The sequence below is a fragment of the Pipra filicauda genome, unplaced genomic scaffold (genome assembly GCF_003945595.2).
Source record: "Pipra filicauda isolate LSUMZ 115617 unplaced genomic scaffold, ASM394559v2 scaffold172_size1731463_pilon, whole genome shotgun sequence".
NCBI classification, from domain to species: domain Eukaryota; kingdom Metazoa; phylum Chordata; class Aves; order Passeriformes; family Pipridae; genus Pipra; species Pipra filicauda.
The window spans coordinates 1,659,382-1,686,242 of record NW_024104240.1 but is presented as its reverse complement, the minus strand read 5'-3'; the positions used below and the strand labels follow the sequence as shown (position 1 = coordinate 1,686,242).

At 63.2% G+C, this 26,861-nt stretch overlaps 3 protein-coding genes across 3 annotated transcripts in view; 2 read left to right on the top strand and 1 right to left on the bottom strand.

Annotated features, from left to right (window-relative positions):
* The first annotated feature begins 443 nt into the window (after positions 1-443).
* On the top strand, positions 444-11,580 carry GNAI3 (G protein subunit alpha i3). Its single transcript, XM_027715722.2, has 8 exons — positions 444-1,196; positions 2,081-2,123; positions 2,271-2,412; positions 3,378-3,535; positions 4,340-4,468; positions 7,401-7,530; positions 8,372-8,525; positions 9,680-11,580. Exons 1-8 carry the CDS (start codon positions 1,079-1,081, stop codon positions 9,868-9,870), a joined length of 1,065 nt encoding a protein of 354 aa, XP_027571523.2. The 5' UTR covers positions 444-1,078; the 3' UTR covers positions 9,871-11,580.
* Positions 11,581-13,073: 1,493 nt separating this feature from the next.
* GNAT2 (G protein subunit alpha transducin 2) lies at positions 13,074-20,080 on the bottom strand. The gene is made up of 9 exons (XM_027715742.2): positions 19,838-20,080; positions 18,562-18,604; positions 18,254-18,395; positions 17,591-17,748; positions 17,267-17,395; positions 16,704-16,833; positions 14,919-15,072; positions 14,266-14,466; positions 13,074-13,156 (listed from the first exon to the last, which is right to left on the bottom strand). The coding sequence occupies exons 1-8, from the start codon at positions 19,953-19,955 to the stop codon at positions 14,276-14,278; spliced, it is 1,065 nt and encodes a 354-aa protein (XP_027571543.1). The 5' UTR covers positions 19,956-20,080; the 3' UTR covers positions 13,074-13,156; positions 14,266-14,275.
* Positions 20,081-23,047: 2,967 nt separating this feature from the next.
* AMPD2 (adenosine monophosphate deaminase 2) overlaps positions 23,048-26,861 on the top strand; it is a 19,209-nt gene continuing 15,395 nt past the window's right edge. The window contains exons 1-4 of the mRNA XM_039379698.1: positions 23,048-23,208; positions 24,734-24,864; positions 25,799-25,929; positions 26,156-26,224. Of these exons, the coding sequence (XP_039235632.1) occupies positions 23,139-23,208; positions 24,734-24,864; positions 25,799-25,929; positions 26,156-26,224 (401 nt within the window). The 5' untranslated portion in view covers positions 23,048-23,138. The remainder of the gene's footprint in view (positions 23,209-24,733; positions 24,865-25,798; positions 25,930-26,155; positions 26,225-26,861) is intronic.

Sequence of the window (26,861 nt, the reverse complement as noted above, 5' to 3'; positions counted from 1 at the left end):
GGGTCCTCGGTGCTGTGAAGGATTGGGGGTCCCACCGTGCTCCTTGGGAGGTTGTCACGGCTGGGAGGTGTTGGGGGATCCCGCGATGCCCCCTGGGGTGGGGGGGTTGTCTTTGTCACCCTGCAGGGCGTTGGGGGGGGTCCCCTGGCACTCACGGGATGGGGGGTGCGGGGTCCTCACCCCCACTGGGGGGGTTTGGGGGTCCCACAGCGCTCCCTGAGGGGGGGCGGGGTCCTCATCGCTGCCGCCACGGGGGGTCTGGGAGAGGGTCTGAGGGGTCTGGGGGGCTCTGAGGGATCTGGGGGAGGGTCTGGGGGGTTCTGAGGGGTCTGGGGGAGGGTCTGAGGGGTCTGGGGGAGGGTCTGAGGCTGCCATGGGCTCCCCTGCGCCCCGCGGGGCCTACAACTCCCGGCAAGCCTCGGCACCAGGGCGGAAATGCCCCGTTTCCCATCATGCCCCGCGGTACCGACGCGGAAGTGCCTGTCCCTCCCGTCCCCAGGAACTACATTTCCCGTCGTGCCTCGCGCACGACACCGGAAATCCAGAGCCGCCCGCGCCGAGGCAGCTCCCGCCCCTGTCCTTGATCCCAAATCCTGATCCCTGATCCCGATCCCAGAAGTGGAGCCTTCGTTTCCCCCACGGGACCGAGGAGGAAGTGTCTCTCCTTCTCATGCTTGGAACTACGCTTCCCATCATGCCTCGCGCCCGGGACAGGATATCCGTCATGGCCTCCGGAACTGCCCGGGCCGAGGCCGCTCCGGCCCCGCCCCCGATCGCGCTCTTGATCGCGATCCCTTTTCCCGATCCCAATCCTTGATCCCAATCCCCGAAGCAAAGCCCTCGTTTTCCCACGGGACCGAGGCGGGAGTGCCTCTCCCTGCCATCCCGGGAACTCCATTTCCCATCACACCCCGCGGTGCCGCGTCTCGGAACTCCATTTCCCGTCGTGCCCCGCGCCCGGCACAGGAAATCCGGCGCCGCCTGAGGAGCCGCCCGGGCCCTCATCCCAAACCCCGCTCCCCAATCCCCAAATCCCAAATCCCGGCCCCGCTCCCGGCCCGGCGGCCCCGCCGCCGCCATGGGGTGCACGCTGAGCGCCGAGGACAAGGCGGCGGTGGAGCGGAGCAAAATGATCGACAGGAACCTCCGCGAGGACGGCGAGAAAGCGGCCAAGGAGGTGAAACTGCTGCTGCTCGGTGAGCACGGGGGGGGAATGGGGGGATCTGGGGGGGCAGTGGGGGTCTCCAGCCTGAGGAAGGGGTTTGGGGAGGGAGAAACTGGGTCTCGTGGCCTCAGGAGGGGATTTGGGGGAGAATGGGGGGATTTGGGGGGGAGTGGGGGGGTCAGGGAGAGATTTGAGGGGGCATTGGGGGTCTCTGGGGAGGCGCTGGGGGTCTTCTGCTCTTAGGGGGGAGTTTTTGGGGGGCACTGTGGGTCTCAGGGGGTTTTTTTGAGGGGGTCTTCTGCTCTTAGGGGGATCCCAAGGGATCCTGGAAGGGCTCAGAAGGGTCCTGAGGGATCCCTGGGATGTTCCAAGGGATTCTGGGAGTTGAGGAGGATCCCGAGGGCTCCCTGGTCCCCTTTTCCTGAGATTCTCCTCCCAGGGGGGCTCTGAGTTTCCCGGGATGCCTCTCCTTGGCTTTTCCCCCTGGAACATCCTCCCTGTTCCACGAGATGTTCCCGGAGCTCCTGACCCCATTTCTGCCTGGAAATCTCTCCCAGATCTTTTTCTTGGGTTTCAAGACCAGGGTGGGGATTCCTGGGAATGCCAGGGAGTGCTGGAATCTGGTTGGATCCAGTGGGTTCTTCCCACGTTTCCCGCCTGGCTCAACCGTGCTGGGAGCAACTGGAGCAGCACTTTGGGGAGGGATAAATCCACCAGGCACCTCTGGAATTCAGGAATTCCAAGGTTTTCCAGTGGGTGAACTCCTGGCGGCCGTAACCGAAACCTGGGGAGGACCCGCCGGGAGCTCTTCCAGCGGCAATTCCCGAGGAATCTCCTCCTCCAACCCCCCAACCCCACATCCTGCCTTCCTTTGGAATTCCCTGTGTCCAGCGGGATATTCCTTGTGTTTTCCAGGTGCTGGCGAGTCTGGGAAGAGCACCATCGTGAAGCAGATGAAGTGAGTGATTCCCGGGATTCGGGGGGACGGCGGGATGGGCGGGAATGGCGGTGCTGTGGCTGCAGGATCCTCCACGAGGACGGATATTCCGAGGAGGATGGAGGGGATGGGCGGGATGGGAGCGGGAATGATGCTCTGTGGTTCCAGGATCATCCACGAGGACGGATATTCCGAGGAGGAATGCCGGCAGTACCGGGGGGTCGTCTACAGCAACACCATCCAGTCCATCGTGGCCATCGTCCGGGCCATGGGCCGGCTCCGCATTCCCTTCGGGAATCCCGCCAGGGCTGTGAGTGCCCGGGATGCGGGAGCCACCTGGGAATGGGCTCGGGACAAGGGAGCCACTGGGAATGGGGTTGGGAGCCAGGATCCACCTGGGAATGGGTTTGGGAAAAGGGACTCTCTCAGGGCCGTGAGTGTCCTGGGATTCCACTGGGAATGGGGTTGGGAGCCGGGAGCCACCTGGGAATGGGCTCGGGACAAGGAACTAGCCAGGGATCCCTCAGGGCTGAGAGTGTCCAGGATCCTGCTGGGAATGGGTTTGGGAGCCAGGAGCCACCTGGGAATGGGCTCAGGATGAGAGAGGATCCAGGGATCCCTTGGGATGGGGCACTCAGCCCGGGATCTCACTCTGGGAATTGGTTTGGGACAGGAGAGGATCCAGGGATCCCTCAGAGCCGAGAATGCCCCAGGATCCACCTGGGAATGGACTTGGGACAAGGGACTCTCTCAGGGCTGGGAGGGTCCAGGATCCCACTGGGAATAGGCTCGGGGTGAGAGAGGATCCAGGGATTCCTCAGGGCCCTGAGTTCCTGGGATCCCGCTGGGAATGAGCTCGGGACAAGGGACTAGCCAGGGATCCCTCAGGGCCGGGAGTGGCCAGGATCTGGGATCCACCTGGGAATGGGCTCGGGACAAGAGAGGATCCAGGGATCCCTCAGAGCCGGGAGTGTCCAGGGATCCCTCAGGACAGCAGGATTCATCCCAGGATTCTGTTCTGGGAATGGGTTTGGGACAAGAAAAGATCCAGGGATCCCTCAGGGCCGGGAGTGTCCCAGGATCGCTCGGGATGGGGCCCTCGGCCCGGGATTCCCCTCAGCAGCCCCTGGACACTGGGAGCGGGGAGGATTCCCGCTGCTCCCAGGGCTCTCCGGGGCCCTCATTCCCGGTTCATTCCCGGTTCATTCCCGGTTCATTCCCGGTTCATTCCCGGTTCATTCCCGGTTCATTCCCGGTTCATTCCCGGTTTTCCAGGACGACGCCCGGCAGCTGTTTGTGCTGGCGGGCAGTGCCGAGGAGGGGACGCTGACGGCCGAGCTCTCCGCGCTCATCCAGCGCCTCTGGAGCGATCCCGGCGTGCAGGCCTGCTTCGGCAGATCCCGGGAATACCAGCTCAACGACTCCGCCGCATAGTGAGGGAACGGAGCATTCCCGGGACTGGGAAGGGCTGGGACTGGAATCTTTGGAATTTAAGTCTGGAATGGTTTGGAATTTAAGCTTGGAATGGTTTGGAATTTCAGCCCGGAATGGCTTGGGTGGGAAGAGCAATTCCAGATCCATTTCCAGAGATGCCTTCCACTATCCCAGGTTGCTCCAAGTTTATCCAGCTTGTCCTTGGGCACTTCCAGGGATGGGGCATCCCTTGGGAAATCCATTCCTAGATCATGGAATGATCCACAGCAGGCTGGGATTGGGTGGGAGGCACGAGGATCCCAGCCTGGCACAGCTCCACATCCCTCCCCCAGCTCAGCTCCCCTCCAGATCCATCCCAAATCCTGGCATTCCCAAATCCCGGCATTCCCAAATCCCAGCATTCCCCCGGTTGTGCGGGAGGAGGGGCTGGAGCAGCTCCCATGCAGTTGATCCCAGATTCCCAGCATTGAAACTGATCCCAATCCCAGATTCCTGGCACTAAAGCCGATCCCAATCCCAGATTCCTGGCACTGAAACTGATCCAAATCCTGGATTCCCAGCGCTGAAGCTGATCCCAGATTCCCAACACCGAGGTTGATCCCAATCCCATATTCCCAGCATTAAATCCCATCCCAATCCCAGCTTCCTGGCACTAAAGCCGATCCCAATCCCAGATTCCTGGCACTGAAACTGATCCCGATCCCAGATTCCCAGCACTGAGGCCGATCCCATATTCCCAGCACTAATTCCCATCCCGATCCCAGGTTCCCGGCTCTGAACCCATCCCTGTTTTCCCATCCCAGTTACCTGAACGACCTGGAGCGCATCTCCCAGCACAGCTACATCCCCACCCAGCAGGACGTGCTCCGGACCAGGGTGAAAACCACGGGAATCGTGGAGACTCACTTCACCTTCAAGGACCTGTACTTCAAGTGAGTGCCATTCCTTGGATCCCAGAGGGCTGGGAAATGCTGGGAAAATCCCTGATCCTGGTTTAATGTCCTTCCCTGGGCTGGAATCCACGGGAACTGGAGCTGGATTTCCAGGGGGTGACAGTTCCAGCCATTCCCAAAGACAGTCCCGGCCCTACCCTGTGTCCCAGAGGGCTGGGAAATCCCTGGATAGTCCCTGATCCTGGTTTCATGTCCTTCCCTGGGGGGAAAACCACGGGAATTGGAGCTGTACTTCCAGGGAGTGACACTCCCAGCCCATCCCTGTGTTCCGGAGGGCTGGGAAATCCCTGGATGGTCCCTGATCCCGGTTCCACTGTCCTTCCCCGGGAAGGGTTGGATTTGATTTCCCTTCTTCTGTTCTTTCCAGCTGCTTTTCTCTCGGGATCACACCCACACAGGTACCTGACTGCTCCTTTTCCAGGCCCCAATCCCAAAAAATCACACTCAGAGGGCGCTGAGTGTGTCCCCTCCCGTGGTGCTCCGTGTGTTCTCTGGGAATTCCGGCCTGGATGGGACTCTCCTGTCCCCTCTTCCTGACCCAGATCCAGGCTCGGGATCCCTCCTGCTCCTTCCTGTGGCGCTAATTCCTTCTAAACCCTGGAGCTGAGGCTCAATCCCTCTTTCCCACTTTCCTGCTGCTTAGAAATTCCTTGCTTGGGATCCTGGGGGATCCTGTAGGAATTCCCATGGTGTTTGTGGATGTAGGACAGCCCAGTTTTCCCTGTTTGTGCCAACAGTTTGGAGCCTTTCCCACTCACATCCCTAAAAATGTGTCTGGTGGCTTCTGCAGAGCTTGTGTTTGGAAGGGTTGGGTGGAAAATCCCAGGGTTTTCATGGAATTCCAGGCTGGTTTGGGGTGGGAAGGACCTTAAAGCCCATCCAGTGCCGTGGGCAGGGACACCTCCCACTGTCCCAGGTTGCTCCAAGTTTATCCAGCCTGGGCTTGGACACTTCCAGGGATGGGGCATCCTCTGGGAATTCCATCCCAGCCCCCTCCCAGGGAGGAGTTCCCTCCCAGTATCCCATCTCTCCCTGCCCTCTGGCAGTGGGAAGCCATTCCCTGTGTCCTGTCCCTCCATCCCTTGTCCCCAGTCCCTCTCCAGCTCTCCTGGAGCCCCTTTAGGCCCTGGAAGGGGCTCCAAGGTCTCCCTGGAGCCTTCCCTTCTCCAGAGGAACATTCCCAGCTCCAGTCCTTGGATCCCCTGGAGCAGGGACCTTCCATGCAGTTTCCTGGGAGAACAGCAGCGTTTTGCCTTCGGAGTTTCACCCAGAGATGCCCAAATCCTTCCCATCTCCGGGGGGTCTCTGCAGCTCCTGGATTCCATCCAGGGAATCCCGTGGGGATGGATCAGCAGGAGCGTCTCCAGCTGCCGCTCCCGGTGCTTCCAAACCCCGCGGGGCTGGAGGCTCCTCCCGCCCTCCTTCGGAAGGAAGGGAAGAGGCTCCTTCCCAATCCCACCCTGGATCACGTGCAGGGCCCCAGGCATGCCCCAGAGGGAATGTTTTCCATGGGAAACCCTGGAACTCTGCTTGACATTCCATGAATGAGGGAGCCCAGGGGCTGGAATTCGGATGGGCCGAGTTCTCCTCCGTCACGGATCCTGGAGAATCCCCTGGAATCTCCAAGATTCCCACCTTCCCTCTGGCCCGGGGGGTTTGTGGGACAGGGAAGGTGGGACCTGCCTTGGCATCCTGGGATCCCACCCTGGGCAGCTCCCTATGGAACGAATCCATCGTCAGGACTCCGTAACAACGCTTTCACCTGAATTAATTAATTCCCATTCCAGCCTGGGCTCTCCTCAGAATATCTGGGAGAGCAGAGGGTTGGAACCTCCCAGGACACTCGTCTTTTAATGAGGAATTAACTCCATTTCTGCCAGAATTCCTGGGGCAGCTCTAGCCTGGGAAGCTCGGGTTGGATTTCCGGGCATGAACCACTTCTTTAATCCTGGGAATCCCGCCCCGGCTCCCGGCAGGAGCTCCCAGGGACCACATTCCCACTCATTCCAATCCCTGGGAGGAGCTTTGGGGATCCCGGACAAACCAAGGCGTTGTTGCCAAGGAAACAGGAGAGGGAACAAAATCCACATTCCCTGGGGGATCAGGAGCTCCGGGGGGTGATTCCAGCTTGGAACTGCTCCAGAGGATCCGGGAATGGTTTGGGTGGAAGAGGAATTAAAGCCCATCCAGTGCTGTGGGCAGGGACACCTCCCACTGTCCCAGGGCACTCCAAGGTTATCCAGCCTGGCCTTGGACACTTCCAGGGATGGGGCATCCTCTGGGAATTCCATCCCAGCCCCTCCCCACCCTCCCGGGGAAGGATTCCTTCCCAATATCCCATCTAACCCCTGGCAGTGGGAAGCCATTCCCTGTGTCCTGTCCCTCCATCCCTTGTTTCCAGTCCCTCTCCAGCTCTCCTGGAGCCCCTTTAGGCCCTGGAAGGGGCTCCAAGGTGTCCCTGGATCCTTCTCTTCTCCAGGGGAACATTCCCAGCTCTCCCAGCCTGGCTCCAGAGCAGAAGGGCTCCAGAATCCTGGAATCCCAGGATGGTTTGGGTGGGAAGGGACCTTCAATCCCATCCATGGGCAGGGACACCTTCCACTATCCCAGGCTGCTCCAGCCCGGCCTTGGACACTTCCAGGGATGGGGCATCCTCTGGGAATTCCATCCCAGCCCCTCCCCACCCTCCCAGGGAAGGACTCCTTCCCAATATCCCATCCAACCCTCCAGCAGCGGGAAGCCATTCCCTGTGTCCTGTTGAACAAAACAGGAATTCTGCTTCCACGTCCCCTGTGCTGCAAAGGGCATTTCCCCTCCCCTCTCCCGAGGGAAGCCAGGCCTCGTTGTCCCCGAATTCCCGCCAGGAATGCCGGGGGCGGGGGGGCTGAGCTGGTTCTCCCGCCTTTCCCAGGATGTTCGACGTGGGCGGGCAGAGGTCGGAGCGGAAGAAGTGGATCCACTGCTTCGAGGGCGTCACGGCCATCATCTTCTGCGTGGCCCTCAGCGACTACGACCTGGTGCTGGCCGAGGACGAGGAGATGGTACGGGATTGTGGGAGCGTGGGATTGTGGGATTATGGGATTGTGGGATCATGGGAGCGTGGGATTGTGGGAGCGTGGGATTGTGGGAGCACAGGATCAGGGGAGTTGAGAGCACCTGGAATGGCCCGCGGCAACTGCTCCGGTGTGGGCCCCTTCCCATGGGTCAGTCCCTCAGGAACTGCTCCAACCTGGATCCCTTTCCATGGGATCAATCCAGGTTCCTTCCCATGGGATCAGTCCCTCAGGAACTGCTCCAGCTCCTTCCATGGGCTCAATCCAGGTCCCTTTCCATGGAGTCAGTCCCTTGGGAGCTGCTCCAAGTCTTTCCATGGTTCAGTCCTTCAGGAACTGCTCCAACCTGGATCCCTTTCCATGGGCTCAATCCAGGTCCCTTTCCATGGGGTCAGTCCCTCGGGAGCTGCTCCAACCTGGTTCCCTTTCCATGGGATCAGTCCCTCAGGAACTGCTCCAGCTCCTTCCATGGGCTCAATCCAGGTCCCTTTCCATGGGTCAGTCCCTCTGGAATTGCCCCACCGTGTCTCCCTTTCCCTGGGCTCCGCCTTGGCCGGTGGCAGATCCATCCTGGAGCCGCTGCCCTTGGCTCTGCTGGGCACGGAAAACCCTCTGGAGTTTCCCGCAGGAACCACCCCATGACCCCCCCCCGGATTGGGGCCAATTCCTCCCTGGATCCACCTGGGAGTGACAAACATTCCCGGGCCTGGGGGTGTCCCCACAGCCCCTTCCTTGGCCTGGGCTCCTTCCGGGGGGACCGGGGCTCCTGGGAAGGAGGTGACACTCCAGTGTCCCTTCCCTGATCCCTCCCGTGTCCGTCCCGCTCCAGAACCGGATGCACGAGAGCATGAAGCTCTTCGACAGCATCTGCAACAACAAGTGGTTCACGGACACCTCCATCATCCTCTTCCTCAACAAGAAGGATCTGTTCGAGGAGAAGATCCGCCGGAGCCCCCTCACCATCTGCTACCCCGAGTATCCAGGTACCGGCATCCCCCGGAGCCGGGATGGGCTCTCCCAGCCTTTCCCCCGGTTCCTTCCCTCCGGCTCCCGGAGTGCAGGAGGGTTCCCTTGGGAGAGCTTTGGGAGCAGCCTTTGTCCATCCCACAGATCCCAACCCCAAGGGTTGCCCTCCAGCAGATCGAGGTCGCTCCTCGTTTCCCACATCTTGCTAGGATGGGAATTCCATTGAAATTCCAGTTTAGAGCCCGGGAGACTGATCCGTGTCCTGCTCTGGGCCCTTCTGACCCAAACCATTCCATGATTGTCCCTCTTTTCCTTTAAGATCCTTCCAACCCAAACCATTCCATGACTGTCCCTCTTTTCCTTTAAGATCTTTCCAGTCCAAACCATTCCATGATTCCATGATTTAAAGTCCTTCCAAGTCCATTCCACCATTTGTCCCTCTTTTGCTTAATCCATGATTCCAAGCTTCTTCCCTCTTTTCCTTTAAGATCCTTCCCAGCCCAACCATTCCATGATTTTAAGGTCCCTTCCAACCCAAACCACGATTCCAAGGTTCTTCCGTCTTTTCCTTTAAGATCCTTCCAACCCAAACCATTCCATGATTGTCCCTCTTTTCCTTTAATCCACGATTGCATAATTTGTCCCTCTTTTCCCTTAAGATTCTTCCAACCCAAACCATTCCATGATTCCATGATTTGTCCTTCTTTTCCTTTAAGATCCTTCCCAACCCAAACCATTCCATGATTGTCCCTCTTTTCCTTTAAGATCTTTCCAGCCCAAACCATTCCATGATTCCATGATTTAAAGTCCTTCCAACCCAAACCATTCCAAGATTTGTCCCTCTTTTCCTTTAAGATCCTTCCAACCCAAACCATTCCATGATTCCATGATTTGTCCCTCTTTTCCTTTAAGATCCTTCCAACCCAAACCGTGATTCCAAGGTTCTTGTGTCTTTTCCTTTAAGATCCTCCCAACCCAAACCATTCCATGATTCCATGATTTTAAGGTCCCTTCCCACCCACCCCTCCATCCCACCCTTTATCCCCCCTTCCCTTTCAGCCCCTCCCCACCTCCCTCCCCGTTCCCTCGTCCCTCCCCACCCCCCCGGGCTCTGCCCGCCCCCTCCTCCCCTCGCCGTGCCCAAATCCCGGGATCTGCGCCCCGTTCCCAGGCTCCCAGACGTACGAGGAGGCGGCCGCCTACATCCAGAGCCAGTTCGAGGAGCTGAACCGGCGGCGGGACACGAAGGAGATCTACACCCACTTCACCTGCGCCACCGACACGCGCAACGTGCAGTTCGTGTTCGACGCCGTCACCGACGTCATCATCAAGAACAACCTCAAGGAGTGCGGCCTCTACTGAGGGACCCCCGGGAACGCCCCGGGAACGCCCCGGGAACGCGCCGGGAACGCGCCCGGAACGGCCGCGGGGCCGCGGGAACGCCGGGAGGCTCCGGCACAACAACCTTCCTTCCTGGGGACCTCGTGTTGGAGGGGACGTGGATTTGGGGAATGGGGGGTTTGGGAGTGGGGGTGGAGATCACGGAATGGGGGTGGAGCCTCCCGGCGTCGCTGGATGGAGAGACCTCCGTGGATTCCCGCGGGATTCCAGTGGGATTCCAAGCAGATTGCAGCCCAATTCCAGCCTGATTCCACTGAGATTCCAGCCCTTGGATTCCAGTGGGATTCCAGCCTGATTCCAGTGGGATTCCAGCAGGATTCCAGTGGGATACCAGCCTGATTCCAATGGGATTCCAGCCAGACTCCAGCCTGATTCCAGCCCTTGGATTCCAGCTGGATTCCAGCCCAATTCCAGCCTGATTCCAGTGGGATTCCAGCCTGATTCCAGCGGGATTCCAGTGGGATACCAGCCTGATTTCAGCCCCATTCCAGCCTGATTCCAGTGGGATTCCAGCGGTGGGATTCCAGCGGGATTCCAGTGGGATACCAGCCTGATTCCAGTGGGATTCCAACCAGCTTCCAGCCCTTGGATTCCAGCGGGATTCCAGTAAGATTCCAAGCAGATTGCAGCCTGATTCTGGCCAGATTCCTCGTAGATTCCAACCCTTGGATTCCAGCTGGATTCCAGCCTGATTCCAGTGGGATTCCAGCCTGATTCCAGTGGGATTCCAACCAGATTCCAACCCTTGGATTCCAACGAGATTCCAGCCCAATTCCAGCCTGATTCCAGCGGGATTCCAGTGGGATTCCAGCCTGATTCTAGTGGGATTCCAATCATCCCAACCATTCCCAAACAATCCAGCCCTTGGATTCCAGCTGGATTCCAGCCCAATTCCAAGCAGATTGCAGCCCAATTCCAGCCTCATTCCAGCTGAATTCCAGCCTCATTCCAGCCCTTGGCTCTGTAGCTCCCTCTTCCTTCGTTATTCCATTCCCAGCCCCCGTTATTCCATTTTTAAGGTTATTTTGGGTGTTTTTATTCCAGGCAGGAAACTGTCCCTTCCCTCCCCTTTGTTCCTCTCAGCCTCGGGTTCAAAATAATTAAAATAATAATAAAAAAAAAAGAGAATAATAAAAACCACACAACTCTCACTCAACTATGCACATGGAGATCCTGCGGGAAACGTCCCTCCCGGCAGGAATTCCAGGAGTTCCTGTTCCTGCAGCTCCTGAAGGATCCCGGGAGCTTTTCCCCGTGTGAGTCGTTCCCGTCCCGCCGCCCCGGCGTTGGGAAAGGCTCCCGGGGCAGGAGGAGGAGGGTTGGGCTCCGGGGGGAGGGTTTATTCCCGGTGTTATGCCCAGCTTGGCATTCCCGGCCGGAGCCGAGGGGGGAGCTGCGGATCCGAGCTCCCGAGCCGGGATTCCCGGGCGTTTTTGGGGATGGGGAGGGGGGATGATCCCGTCCTCCCTTTCCCAAGGCCCTCCCAGCCCCGGTTTTCCTGAGCCTGCCTTTCCTCTGTCCGGGTGGTGCCAAATCCCACATTTCCCCGCCCGCTCCGTGCGTTCCTCTGCTGATCCCCGTCTGCATCCAGCCCCTCTTCCCGGTTCTGTCCGTGTCCAGTCGGATCCGTTGGATTTGTTGGCAGTCATTAAAATGGTGAGTGAAGCCTTTGCTCCGGTTTCTTCTTCCTTTTTCCAGGAGCTCTCCCAGTTTTTGGTGCTTTGCCGGAGAAGGGAGGGAAGAGCTTGGGTGGGAATCGTTGGGATGGGGAGATTCCTTGTGCTCTTTGATGGGAATGAGGTGGAATTCTCGGCACAGGGAGGTTCCCCGTGCTCCATCCACCCCCACTGCTGGGGTCGTGCTGCTGCCAAAGACTTGGGCTGTGCTGCAGCATTCCAGGAATCCCGTTGTCCGTGGGATTCTTGGCAGGAGGATTTACCTGTCGACAGCCCAAATCTGGCTGCTGAGATCCCGGTGGGAATCCTGCCCTGGATGCTGCTGTGGGATGGAGGTGGCACCTTTCTGGGGACGCTTCCTTAGAATTCCAGGATAAATTCCTTGTGGGAGCTCTCAGCAGCTCCAGGGAGTGTTTCCCTCCTCTGGAATTTTTCCCAAGCTCCCTGGAGCTCTGCCTGCCCCCAAATTCCCTTTGGAATTTTTCCCAAGCTCCCTGGAGCTCTGCCTGCCCCCAAATTCCCTTTGGAATTTTTCCCAAGCTCCCTGGAGCTCTGCCTGCCCCCAGATTCCCTTCCTGGAGCCTTCCCTCCATGGGATAACTCCTCCTTCCTCATTCAACCCTTTCCAGGTGCTCCGACCAGGAATTTCTGGGGTTTGGGACCCCCTTCTCCCCACCATCCAGGAGCACAGCTCCCAACCCCAGGGTGATCCAGGTGGGATCCAGAGATCCAGGCGATCCAGAGAGCCGGGAATGGGTGCAAAGGATGGGAAGCAGCCCTGGATCCAAGCTCTGGGAAGCGGGGAAGGAAGGACACTCCGGCCATGCACATTCCTTTATTGTGTTTTCCTACCGAAGTGAAGCTGGAAGGGGAGATCTGTGCAGGGAAAGGAGGATCCAGGGATTTCCAGGGATCACCTACGGATTATTTACAAACAGAGAGAGCGAACGCGGCTCTAAAGTAGCAGAACGAAAATGTTTTGAGCAACCATTTCCTCTTTATCCAGCCCATTCCCATTCCCATTCCCGGGCTGGAATTGGGGTTCCCTCCCCCAGCCCTTCCTGCCCGAGGAATTCCCACCATTCAGGGCCCCAGAGAACCCCAGGAATCCCTGATTTCTCCTGCCAAAGGGTCGATTCCCGGGAAGGGCTGGGGTGGGTTCCCAGGAGCCACTCGGAGGTAACTCAGCTTCCTCCTCCCCCAGAAATTCCAGCTTGGATGAATCCAGCCCCGATCCAAGGGCAGGAATGGGCTGTGGAGGGATGGCCAGGGGAGAATTCCCGTCCCTGCCTCCCAAATTCCCTCAATATTCCTATTCCTGGCTGTGTCTTGGTGTCAAACCTCCCGTGGAATGCTGAGAACGGGGAGTTTTCCTCGGAAAAAAAACAAAACAAAAAAAAAAGAGGAAATGGCCACGAAAGGGAGCAGGACGTTGAGTTCAGCCCCTTCCTAGTTTGGGGTGAAAAGAGGCAGATTTGGGGCGGTCATAGAAAAAGTGGGAGCGGTGACGTGTGGAGGGGGTGGTTCTTCCTTTGGCTCTGCTCAGCAGAACGGAGAGATGGGAATGTTTCCTGGGAAAGGGAGAGAGAACAGGGAGTTAAACACCCCCAGGGCAGGGACACCTTGGCCTTCATCCCCGTGGGGATGAGGATGGGGAATCCCACATCCCACCCTTTGCCTTGGCCTTCATCCCTGGGATGATGAGGATGGCTGAATCCAAGGGGATGAGGTTCCACCACTCCACATTCCAGGTCCTGCCCTTTGGCCACAACAACCCCCTGGAGCTCCAGGGGTGGGGACAGGAAGGGACCTGGGGGTCGGATGTGAGTCCAGGGGGCCCTTCTTGGCATCCTGGCATTCCTGGATCGGGAATGATGTGGCAGCAGGACCAGGGCAGGGATTGGGCACTGGAGAGGGGCACCTGCAAGGCTGGGCCCGGGTCTGGACCCCCAGGACAAGAAGGACATGGAGGGGCTGGAGCATGTCCAGGGAAGGGAACAGAGCTGGGGAAGGGGCTGGAGCAGCAGGAGAACTCAGGGAGCTGGGGGGGCTCATCCTGGAGAAAAGGAGGCTCAGGGGGGACCTTCTGGCTCTGCAACCCCCTGACAGGAGGGGGGAGCCGGGGGGGGTCGGGCTCTGCTCCCAGGGAACAAGGGACAGGAGGAGAGGGAACGGCCTCAGGCTGTGCCAGGGGAGGGTCAGGTTGGACATCAGGAGGAATTTCTTCCTGGAAAGGGTGGTCAGACCTTGGAAGGGGCTGCCCAGGAAGGGGCTGCCCAGGGAGGTTTGGAGTCCCCACCCCTGGAGGTGTCCAGGGAAGGCCTGGACATGGCCCTCAGTGCTCTGGGCTGGGGGACAAGGGGGGGGACAGGTTCAGGGTGCACTCGGTGGTCTCAGAGGTCTTTTCCACCCTAAATAAGTCCGTGATCCTGTGGGATCCTGCTCATCCTCCTCCTCATCCCTCTCCTCTCTTCCTCAGCCCTTTTTTGGGATGATCCCCCTCATCCCCAGCCCTTTCCCTGGGATCGAGCTGGCTCTGCTCATCCTCATCCTCTTCCCCAATCCCTTTATGGGCTCGAGCCTCCTCTGCTCATCGCCCTCCCCTTCCCTCCCTTTTCCTGGGGTTCCTTGCATTCCTGGCATCCCCATTCCCAGTTTTCCGGCCCCACTCCCCCTGTACCTTCCCGGGCTCAGAAGAGGCCGCAGTCCTTGAGGTTCTCTTTGATGATCACGTCCGTGACGGCGTCGAAGACGAACTTGACGTTCTGGGTGTCTGTGGCACAGGTCATGTGGCTGTAGATCTCCTTCACGTCCTTCCTCATGTTCAGGTCCAGGAACTGGGTCTTGATGTAATTCCCGGCGTCCTCGAACGTGTTGGGGCCTGTGCAGGGAGGGAGGGAACATTCTGGAGCCACTCCCGTGGGGAGGAGCTCTGGAGAAGGGCTGGGGGTGACCACGCCCGGGGAAAACTTGACAAACGTGGATTTATCCGGTGTCCAGCCTTCCAAACACCCTCCCGAGGGCACAGCGCTCCCCTCCTCTGCTCCAGCCTCCAGGGAGGGGGATGGAGATGGTTCTGCTCATCCTCATCCTCCCCCTCATCCTCCTCCCCTTCCTCAGCCCTTCTCAGGATGGAATCAACTCTGATCGTCCGATCCCTTCCCCAGCCCTAATTTTTGGGATGGAACTGACTCTGCTTATTCCCCTCCCCTTCCCCATCCCACCCCACCCCATCCCATCCCACCCCCTCCCCTCCAGGCCCACGTGACCCCCCCTCCCCTGCTCCGGGGGGTCTCCAGGGGGGTGGGAATGCCGGGATTGCTCCGGACTCACCGTCGTACTCCGGGAAGCAGATGCTGAGATGGACCTTCTTGATCTTCTCCTCGAAAAGGTCCTTCTTGTTGAGGAAGAGGATGATGGAGGTGGCTGCGAAGAACTTGTGGTTGCATATACTGTTGAAGAGGTGCAGGGACTCGTGCATCCGGTTCTGCAGGGAATTGTCAGGGATTCACACCCCCTCCGAGCCCCCCATTCCCAAAAAAACCAGCCTTTCCCTGTTTCCCGCGGCAGTGGGTGGTGCTGCTGCCATCCCAGTCCCTCCCGCCCACCCGAAATCCCAGTTGGATCCTCAGGGGAGGACAATGCCCTGATCCCCCCTGGGATCGTCAGAAAGGAGGGATGGTGGTGGGAATGTGATCCATGGAAACCTCATGGCCTGCAGGGAAAGGGCTCATTCCCTTCAGCCCCGTTCCCCTCATCCAAGGGATGCTCCTGCTGGGCTGTGGCTCCCAGGGCTTCGGGAAGGAGCTGGGAAAAGGAAAAGCTCCAGTCTGGGTGTGGGTGTGACAATCCCGGGGCATCCCACGGGGATGGGGATCCAGCCGGGCAGAGCCAAGTCCGACCAGGGGCTTTTCCTGCTGGAAAGGGGGATCCTCCACCCTCGGGGGTTCTCCAGGGCTTACAGGGATGGTTTTCCCTCCTCCAGCTCCCCAGGGCAGCAGCTTTTCCATGCACAGAGCCCAGACCCTGCCCCGTCCTCCTTGGGAATGCTCCCAGGGCTCCCGTGGGAAGGATCCTCCCTCCTCCTGTGCGTGGCTGAGCTCCCACTCGGCCGTGGAGATGCCCCAGGACGGCAGATCCCGACCCTGCCCCAGCTCCCGGAGGTGTTTGGATCCCAGGGAATGCCCAGGGAAGCCGGAGGAGCTGGAGCAGCTCCCGCTCTCCTCATCTGCACCCCTGGGCTCCCATTTCTCCCCAGGAATGCCCCGTTCCAGGGGTTCCACATTCCTGCTCTCCAGATCTCTGCCCTTTGCCGGGGCTCTGCCGGTGAATCCCGGGCGGACACCCTTGGATAATGTCCCTGTGCCACCATTCCCAGCGCTGCCCCTTGTCCCCTCTCTGCTCCCCTGGGGGGCACAGGGAGGCCCCTCCAGGCTGGATTTTCCTCCATCCCACCCATTCCTGACTCTTCCTGCCCTTCCCTGTTCTGGTGTTTTGGTTCTCTGACGGCTCTTGGGAGCAGGGAACACCAGGAGCCGCTCGGGAGCTTCCCGGGGGGTTTCCTCATGGACAAACCCTGGGATCTGGGATCCAGAGGAAGCCCCAACACCTGCCCTGGGAACAACCCGGCAGGAACCGGCACTTCCCGCACTTCCTGCACTTCCCAGCCTTCCGTGGGAGAGGGGGCAGGGAGCGGGTCAGGGAGGGGATCAAAGAGTGGGATCGTGGAGGGGAGTTGTGGAAAGAGAGGAGGGGGGTCATGGAGGGGGATCAATGGGGGGGATCAATGAGGGGGATCAATGGCAGGGATCAGGGAGGGGCGTTGTGGAGGGGGATCAGGGAGGGGGATCAGGGTGGGGGATCAATGAGGGGATCAATGAAGGGATCAATGGGAGGAGGATCAATGGGAGGGATCAGGGAGGGGGATCAATGAAGCAAATCAAGTGGGTGGATCACAGAGGGGGGTTGTGGAGGGGGATCAGGGAGGGGGATCAATGATGGGCTCACAAGGGGGGTTGTGGAAGGGGGCTGACGATCCCACGGGACAGGGGGCTGTTCCCACCCCTCGGAGCCCCCTCAGAGCCCCCCCATCCTGCCCCCCAGGGCACCCCCACCCACCACTTCGTCGTCCTCCACCAGCACCATGTCGTAGGCGCTCAGGGCCCCGCAGAAGATGATGCAGGTGACGCCCTCGAAGCAGTGGATCCACTTCTTGCGCTCCGAGCGCTGCCCCCCCACGTCGAACATCCTGGGGGGGACACGGGGGTGTCACACAGGGGGGTGTCACACAGGGGGGTGTCACACAGGGGGGTGTCACACACGGGGGTGTCACACAGGGGGGTGTCACACAGGGGGGTGTCACACACGGGGGTGTCACACAGGGGGGTGTCACACACCCCCCACCCACCCCAGCGTGGTCCCAGGGCCTCGAAATGTGGGATGGGGGGGGCGGGGCCTGGGCTCCCCAAAATCCAGTCCTGAGGGTGGGGAAACGTGGGGGGGCAGGGAGGGGATGGTGGGGGGGTCCTGGAGGGGGATCACAGAGGGGGATCCCACGGTGGGGTCTGGGGGTGTTCATGGGGGGGGAACACGGAAGAGGGATCAGGGATGATCAGGATGGGGGGGATGACTGAGGGTGTCCTGGAGGGAGGTCCTGGAGGGGCAGGGCCTTCTCCCCCCACCTGAAGTTGAGGTCCTTGACGGAGAACTTGGTCTCGATGATGCCCGTGGTCTTGACCCGGGAGCGCAGCACGTCCTGCTCGTTGGGGAGGTAGTTGGGGGCTGTGATCCTGTCCAGCTGGTTCAGGTAACTGTGGGCACGGGGGGGGCTGTGACCTGGCACCAAGGGGCTGCCCCCGGATCCCCAGCCCCCCGGCTCCCATGATCCCCCGTCCCCCCTGTCCCCCATGCCCCCTGTGACCCCTGTGACCCCTGTGCCCCCCGTGACCCCTGTCCCCTGTCCCCTCCATGTCCCCTGTCCCCCCGTGCCCCCCGTGCCCACTCACTACGCGGCCGAGTCGTTGAGCTGGTACTCGGCGGCGCGGTCGAAGCAGGCCTGGACCCCCCCGTCCTTCCAGAGCTTCTTGATGCAGGACACGAGCTCGGGGGGCATCGTGCCCTCCTCGATGGAGTCGGCCAGGTTGAACAGGATCCGACCCTCGTCCTGGGGGGGACCGTCATCACCCTCCCACCCCCGGGATCCCCCCGGAGCACCCTCAGCCCCCCCGGAGCACACCCGGCCCCCCTCGTCACCCTCCCACCCACAGACAGCCCACAGAGCACCCTCAGCCCCCCTCACCACCCCCCCACCCACGGGATTCCCCCCCCAAAGCACCCTCAGCCCCCTCAAAGTGCCCTCAGCCCCCTGAAAGCACCCTTAGCCCATGGGGTGCCCCCTGAAAGCACCCTTAACCCCCCAAAGCACCCTCAGGCCCTCAAAGCACCTTCAGCGCCCCCAAATCAACCTCAGCCCCCCAAGAGCCCTCAGCCCCTCCAGAGTATCCTGAGCCCCCCCTGTCACCCCACCCACCCACGGGATGCCCCCCGGAGCCCCCTCACCCCCCCAAAGCACCCTGAGGCCGGGGGGCAGCCCTGCCCCTGCCCCCGGGGGGGCTCGGAGGGTCCCGGGGGGTCCCTGGGGGGCCCTGGGGGGCTCGGGGGGCACTGACCGCGCAGGAGGACTCGGCGTAGTCGATGCCCAGCGTGGACATGGCGCGCACGATGGCCAGGATGGACTGCAGGATGTTGCCGTAGATGATGGCCTTGAACTCCATGCACTCCTCCTCCGTGTACCCGTCCTGGTGGATGATCCTGGGGGGCACCGCGGCCTCAGCACCCCCCCGGGGGGCTCCCCCTGCCCTGCAGGGCACCCCCTGCCCTCCCCGCACCGAGAGTCACTGGGTGCCACCGGGGGGGTGGGTGATGGGGGTCCTGCCCGTGGGCGGGGGGGGGTCCCCTCTCCCCATCCCACACTCACTTCATCTGCTTCACGATGGTGCTCTTCCCGGACTCTCCGGCCCCTGGAAAAGGGTGGGAACGGGCACCTCAGCGGGGCCGCGATGGGCGCCCCGAGGGGACCAGAGCCACTGTCCCCCCCGCCCCGACTCCTGCCATTGTCCCCGCGCTCCTGTCCCCCCTCCTGCACTGTGGGACCGCGGCGGGGGGCGGTGGGGACCCCCCTGGAGGGGGTCCCTGGGGTCCCACCCGTCCCACCCACCCCCGGGCAGCGCCGGCGGGGCCTCGTAAGCGGCTTAGGGTGGCCCAGGAAGCCGCTTAGAATTAGGGTGGTAATCGCCTTGACCCCCGGCCCCCCCACCTGGATAAGGCCCCGCCGCCGCCCCTGACACGGGGGGTCACCCCCCTGGCCTGTGGGCTCACCCCTGTACCCCAGGGGGTCACCCCCTTGCCCTGCAGGGTCACTGCTCTGCCCCTTGGGGTCACCCCCTGTCCTGTGGGGTCACCCCCATATGCTGGGGGGGACGCTGGGGGGGGTCACCCCTCTGCCCCACGGGGTCACCCCCTGCCCCTTGGGGTGCAGAGGGACCCCCAGGGGACCCCCCAGGGTTTGGGGGTCCTGGTGGCAGGATGTCCCCAGGCTCTCTCTGACCCCCGGGATGTGCCACAGCCCCGCTGTCCCCATCCCCTCCCTGTCCCCTCCCTCCGTCCCTGCCACCCCAAGAGCCGATGGCACCTCCAGCTCTTCCCAGGGACGGCCTTGGGGACACACAGGGGTGGGACAACCTCTCCTGGCCGGTGGCAGCTCCGAGGGGGAACAGGAGCAGCCCAGGGGGTCCCAACCCCCATCCCTCCAAGCCTCCTTGGGGTGGGGACATCGGGACAACCCTTGGGGACATCGGAACAACTCTTGGGGACACCCAGGGGTGGGACAAGCTCTGCTGGCTGGTGGAGAGGGGGATCAGGGATGGGGCAGGAGGAGTCCCAATCCCCATCCTCACATCCCCCAACCTCTAACCGGGTGGGGACATCGGGACAACTCTCGGGGACATCCCCCCAGGCTCCGGGGGGTGGGGACATCGGGACAACCCCAAGGACACCCGGTTGGTGGGACAACCTCTCCTGGCTGGTGGCAGCTCCGAGGGGGAACAGGAGGAGCCCAGGGGGTCCCAATCCCACCAGTGGTGTGGGGACATTGGGACAACCCTCGGGGACATCGAGACAACCCTTGAGGACACCCCAACCTCCACCAGGGTGGGGACATCAGGACACCCCTCGGGGACACCCTCAGCCCTCACCAAGCAGCAGCAACTTGACAGTCTTGGCCTCCTTATCCGCGTCCTCCTGGAGCTTCTTCTCCAGCTCCTTGGACCTCTTGGCCATCTCCTTGTCCTCGGCGCTGGCCCCGCTCCCCATGGCTTCGTCCTCCTCCTCCAGCAACGCCACAAGCTCCTCTACGTCCCCCGGCTTTTCCAGCTCTCCGGGGGGGAGTCAACGCGCACCCCGGGGGCGAGGTGGGCGCTGGGGGGTCAAACCGAGAAACCAGGGAGCCCAAAGGAGGCCCCGAGCGTGGATTTTGGGGTGCCCCAGGCAGAGCCGCTCGGTGGGTGCTCCTGCTCGGCTGCCCCCCGCTCTGGCCCTTAATTCCCCATGGATAACCTGATTTTTTTTGACAGTGGGATTTGGGGACTTTTTATCTCGCCATGTGACCCAGGAAATCCAATTAGCCCAAGATGGCAAAGATTAGGGCTCGGGGGTGGGACACAGGGAGCATCGCGGGGAGGTGGCTTTACATAAGGGGGGGTGGCAGGTGACACCCCCCGGCCGTGGGGATGTGGCCCCCCAGTGTCCCGGGGGGTGACTCGGGCAGGGGGGGCCGTTCTGGGGCTGCGACCCCGGGTTTGGGGGGCGCTGGGTGTGTCCCCCACCCCGGGGCGCTGCCGGTGACAGGGCAGTGGCAGGGGCGGGGTGGTGACAGAGGGACAGGGGGTGGTGGCAGGGGGGTGGTGGCACTGGGGGATTCCTCCCGCAGGGAAAAGGGAGCTAATTACGGGGGGGGGGGGAGGATAACGAGCCCCCCTAATCCCGCCCCGCCCGGGGCCGCCCCTCGCCCTCCCGCTGACTTAAGCTCTTTAATGGGATCGCAAAGGGATTGTTCAAGACCACATTATCATCACTCGCTGCCATAGCCTCACAAAATAACCAGTCCAAAAACAATAACAAATCTGTTCCCTCTTCCTCAGCCTCCAATTTCCCCCCGAAACAACCCAATCCCCAGCCCGGTAGGACCGCGGGGCCCCCCCAAAGCCCGGGGCTGGGTGGGTGGTCCCCCCCTTTCCTCTTGTGGGGTTGGGTTTGGGTGGGCGCTGCAGAGGGGACCCCCCGCCCTGGGGGTTGGGTTGGGGCCCCCAAAGGTCCCGCAGGTCCCCCGTGGGGTGTGGGGACCCCTCCAAGGGTCCTGCAGGTCCCCAAGGAGATGTGGGGTCCCACAAAAGTCCTGCAGGTCCCCGGTGGGGTTTGGGGTCCACCCAAATGTCCTGCAGATCCCCAATGGGGTTTGGGGTCCCCTAAATGTCCTGCAGGTCCCCAGTGAGGGTTGGGGCCCCCAAATGTCCTACAAGCCCCGGGGTGGGGTTTGGGGTCCCCCAAAGGTCCTGCAGGTGGATTTAAGGTCCCCTAAAGCCCCGCAGCCCCGAGGGGCCGGGGGGGGGGGGTGTCCGTGTCCCCGCCCTGGTGTCCCCATGTCGCACCTGGCGCGTGGCCCTGCCTTGGGGACACTCTGTCCCCGCTGTCCCCGCTGTCCCCGCGCACACAAAGCCCCTTCCGAGCCTCTAATGAACCCGGCGTTAATGAGGGGGGTCCAATTAAAATACCAGACCCCCCCCGGGCAGCGCCGGGCAGGGGAGCGCAGCCGGGGGTCCCCAGTGTGCGGTGCCCTCCCCGCCTGGCACGGCGCTGGCCCCTCGCTGTCCCCTCGCCGAGGAGTGGGGGGCACCGGGCGGGGGGGGGAGTGTGACATTCCCGGCGGCCAAAAATCCCCCCCCGCGCCGGGGCGGCTCCGGGGACGCGCGGACGGGACACGGCCCGACACCCACCCGGAGCCACCGCGACCCCCGCCCAGGTAGGGACCCGCGGGGAGGGGGTGACACACAAAGGGACCCCCCCCGGCACCCCCAAACCGGGCTCTGCTCCTGGAGGGGTGAGCTGGGGTGCTCATGGTGGAGGAGGCGATGCCCCTTTTTGGGGGTACCCGGGAGTTTTGGGGGGTTCTTGGTGGTTTGGGGGCACTCAGTGGTTTTGGTGGTACTAGTTCTGGGGTGTATTCGGTGGTTTTGGGGGGCACTTGGTGGTTGTGGGGTACACGGTGTTTGGGGGGAACTCGGTGTTTTGGGGTTACCCGGTGTTTTTGGGGGATATTCGGTGTTTTGGGGGTACTGGGTGGTTTTTGGGGGTTCTCTGTTTATGGGCAGTACTCGGTGGGTTTGGGGTTCTGGGTGTTTGGGGGGAACTCGGTGTTTTGGGGTTACCCGGTGTTTTTTGGGGGTGCTCAGTGTTTTGGGGGTTACCCGGTGGTTTTTTGGGGTTACCCAGTGGTTTTTTGGGTGCTCGCTGGTTTTTGGGGGTCCTCTGCTCCCGGGGAGCACTCGCCGTGACGGTGCCTGGCCGGGGGGGCAGTGCCCGTACGGGGGGGGCACAATGCTCCCCTCGGGGATCTCGGGGGGGGTTACCCTGTCATTGGAGGGGTCACTGTCATTTTGGGGGGGTCCGATATGTCCATATGGGGGAGGGCATTGCCTGACTGGGGGGAGGGACACGGCTGTACAGGGGGGGCCACAACTGTCCCCGGGGGGGGGGGGGGGTGGTGTAACAGGGCTGTCTGGGGGGGTCACGGCTGTTTCGGGGGTTCACGTCTGTCCCTATGGGGGTACACGACTGTTCTCCGGGGGGGGTAACAACTGTCCCTCGGGGGGGTCACGGCTGTCCCACAGGGATGTGGGACATCCACAGGGATGTGGGACATCCACGGCTGTCTGGGGGGGTCACAACTGTCCCCATGAGGGCACACGATTGTCCCCGGGGGGGTCACAACTGTCCCCCGGGGGGGTCACGGCTGTCTGGGGAGGTCACAACTGGCCCCATGGAAGTACAAGACTGTCCCCCCGGGAGGGGGGGGGTGTCAAAATTGTCCCCATGGGGGTGTCACGGCTGTCTGGGGGTGTCACGTCTGTCCGGGGAGGTCACGTCTGATCCCCTGAGGGCACACGCCTGTCCCCCGGGGGGGGGGGTCGCGCTGTCCGGGGGGGCTCAGCCCCTCACCCCGATATCTCACAGCCCCGTCCGGCTCTCGTCCCCCCCCTCGCAGCTCCGCAGCCGCAGCCACCTCCTTCCTCCTCCTCCTCCTCCCGCCCATCCTCCTCCCGCCCCATCCTCTTCCTCGCGCGGGTTTCCGGCCGGGCCCCGCCGGGGACTTTGCTCCATCCCCGCTCCCCCATCAATCATCAACCAGCGCCGGCCGCGGCCGCCGGACCCCCCGCGCCCCCTCCATCCCCCCAGCATCATCCTCATCCTCACCCTCATCCCCCTCCCCCCCGGCCCGCCATGTCCTCCGCCCCCCCGGCCAAGTGTCCCTTCAAGAAGCGGGGCAGCCTCCAGACCCCCCTCCCCGCAGGTGAGACCCCCCCAGATCACCCCCCAACCTTCCCCCCGACCCCCCGAACCCCCTGACCCCCCCGGTGAGGCCGCGGCGGGGGGGACACGGCGCTGCCGGGGGGTTTTTGGGGGGTGGGGGGCAGGTTTTTTTGGGGGGGAAGGAGCGGGGTTGGTGATTTTTTTTGGGGGGGGAGGGGTCCCTCGCCGCGCGGTCTGGTGGGTTTGGGGGGGTGGCAGCGGCGTTGGGGGGTCCCCGTGTGCCCCCCCCGGCAGCGCCGCTGTGGCGCAGTGAGAGGGGAGGGGGAGGAGGAGGAGGAGGAAGGGGGGGACCCGAAGGGGGGCGGGGGGATGGGCTGGGGGGGGAGGCTTCAGGGGCACCCCCGAGGTGGGCTCGGGGGGGGTGATGGCGCTTTGGGGGGGCTCGGGGGGTCACCGCGGGCACCGAGGGTGGCACCCGCGGGCCCGGGTACGTGGCACGGGAGGGGGGGAGGTGGCACTTCGGGGGGTCTTGGGGTCCCGGCGGGGATGACCCGGGGGGGTGGCACGGGGGGTGAGGGGGCCCCGGGGGTTGTTACTCAGCTGTCACCGGTGCCGGGGGGGCTCAGGGGTGACCCACACGTGTCCCGGGGGGTGGCACGGGTGGCACTGCGGGGTTGTCACCGAGCTGGCACTGCGGCGGGGGGGGGTCTCAGGTGCCGCCAGGGCCGTCCCCAGCCACATGCCACCCCGCACGTGGGTGGCACGGGGCGTGCCTGGTGGCACGGGGCACCCCGGCTGTCACCTGCGCCCCAGGTGACACCGGGGCCACCCCTGCCCGGGGGGGAGGGACAGCAGTGCCATCCCCGGGTGGCACAAGCCCCGCACTGGGGGGCACCGGGGGGAGTCTCCCCAGCCCCCCCTCCCGTGGGGGTGATGCCAGGACCCAAACGGGGGGGGGCTCCTTCGGGGGATCCCCCCAGGCTGTTCTGGGGGGGAACTTATTGGTGGCCCCAGTTTAACCAGTAGGGCCTGATTTCCAGTGCCCACCGGGAGGGGTCTGGGGTGGGTTTGAGGGGTGCACAGGGGGGTGTTGGCACACGGGGGGTGGTCCCTGGGCACCCCCCAGCCCGGTGGGAGCAGGGGGTGCTGGGGGGGGGTAGGAGTGCCCAAAGCAGTTTGGGGGTGCCCCCCCATAGTGGGAAGGGTGGGGAAGGTGAAGGGGGGGAGGGGGGCAATGGGAGTACCCCAGGGTAGTGCCCCCCCCTCCCGGGGGGCTCCTGCCCCCCATCCCAAGCCCCTCCCTCACTGCTGCTCCTTCCCACCCCGCAGGGCTCCAGCAGCCCCCCAGTGCCCGGGGAGGGGGGGGCAGAGTGGGGGTCCCTCCTGCCCTGGAGCTCCATTTCCCCCGGGGGGGTCTCGGGGGATCCCTCCTGCCCTGGAGCTCCGTTTCCCCTTCCCCCCCTTGGGAAGCACATCCCGGTTCCGTGCCGGGGGGGAGGGGCCAAGGAGCCCCCCCAGCCCGGGGGGGGGTCCTTCCCCCCCGGCTGAGCCCCCCCTCTCTGCAGAGCTGCGGGGGGGGTCGGCGGCGCGGCCCCTGCAGTCGGCCCGGTCCCTGCCCGGGACCCCCCACCTCCTGAAGCACTTCCCGGTGGATCTGAGGACTTCCATGGACGGCAAATACAAGGAGATCGCCGAGGTGGGTCCTGGCGCTGCCCCCCACGGCACGGGGGGGTCTCCCCTCCGTCCTCCCCCCTCCCACCCTCCCCCCACACCTCCCCCACCCTTCCTGCCTCCCCCTTTCCAGGGAACCTTCCCAGCCCGGCTCCGGGCGCTCAGACCGGGCAGGCACAGCTCATGGCAGGGACGGGCCTGGCAGGGCTGAGACCGGGCACAGCTCGTGGCAGGGCTGAGACCGGGCACAGCTCGTGGCAGGGCTGAGACCGGGCACAGCTCGTGGCAGGGCTGAGACCGGGCACAGCTCGTGGCAGGGATGGATGGGCCTGGCAGGGCTGAGACCGGGCACAGCTCGTGGCAGGGATGGATGGGCCTGGCAGGGCTGAGACTGGGCACAGCTCGTGGCAGGGACGGGCCTGGCAGGGCTGAGACTGGGCACAGCTCGTGGCAGGGACGGGCCTGGCACAGCTCATGGCAGGGGTGTCCCCAGGAGCTGTGCTGGCACTGGCACAGCTCGTGGCAGGGATGGCAGTGACAGCTGGTGACAGGGCTGTCCCCTGGAGCCGTGCTGGCCTTGGCAGGGCTGTCTCTGTCCCCCTTGGTGACAGGGCTGTCCCCAGGAGCTGTTCTGGCCCTGGCAGTGCCCGTAGTCGGGCTGTCCGAGCCCCTTGGTGACACTGGTGTCCCCAAGAGCTCTTCTGGCCCTGGTAGGGCTGTCCCTGTCCCCCTGGTGACAGTGCTGTCCCCGGGAGCTGTGGTGCCCTGTCCCTGTCCCCGCGGTGACAGTGCTGTCCCCGGGAGCTGTGGTGGCCCTGTCCCTGTCCCCGCGGTGACAGTGCTGTCCCCAGGAGCTGTGGTGGCCCTGGTGTCCCTGTCCCTGTCCCCGCGGTGACAGTGCTGTCCCCAGGAGCTGTGGTGGCCCTGTTGTGTCCCCGCGGTGACAGTGCTGTCCCCAGGAGCTGTTCTGCCGCTCGCTGGCAGAGAACGAGATGCGGACGGCGCCGTACGAGTTCCCCGAGGAGAGCCCGATCGAGCAGCTGGAGGAGCGGCGGCAGCGCCTGGAGCGCCAGATCAGCCAGGACGTCAAGTGAGCGGGGGGGGGTCCGGCCCGGGGGCTGGGGGTGATGTCCCCGAGGGGTGGGTGCTCCGCGCTGTGTCCCCTCCCCGTGGGTGTGTCGCTGGTGTCCCCTCCCTCCCCGTGAGCTCCTGGCCCGGTTCCGTGTGTGCTCTCGGGGGGGTTGTGGCATTAACGGGGTGTTTTCTCTCCCCGGCCCCCCCCCCGTCTCTGTGTCCCCCCTCCCCTCCCCCGCCAGACTTGAGCCCGACATTTTGCTCAGAGCCAAACAGGACTTCCTGAAAATTGACAGTGCCGCCGACCTACAGTGAGTGTGCGGCCCGGGGACACCCCGGGGACACCCCGGGGACACCCCGGGGACATGGGGGGCTCTGGGGACCCCCCGGCCCCGCCCCTGCCCCGCCCCCCTGCCCAGAGCCCAGGGGTCCGTGTCCCCCCCCCCTTGCTGGCACCGAGGGACCCCCCACCCCGGGGAGGGTTCAGGGGGAGCTGGGGCAGCCCCGGCCCCCCGCGCTGGCCTGTCCCCCCCCCCGGGTCCAGCTGTGTGTCCCCTCCCTCCTGTCTCCGCTTTGGGGTCGCGTCTGTCACGAGTTGGTTCGTCCTCTGTCCCTCTGTCCCCCCCCCACTGCTCGTTGTGCTTGGCGGGGCTGGGGGGGGCATGGGGGGGGACAGATGTGCCCACTGGACATGGGGGACACAGGGCGGGGACAGATGTGGCACTGGACATGAGGACATGGGAAGGGGACACGTGTCACTGGACACTGGGATACTGGGATGGGGACAGATGTGACACTAGACATGGGGACATCAGGATGGGGACACACGTGTCACTGGACACCAGGACACCAGGATGGGGACACACGTGTCACTGGACACCAGGACACCAGGATGGGGACACATGTGTGACTGGACATGTGGCCATGGGATGGGGACATGTGTGGCAC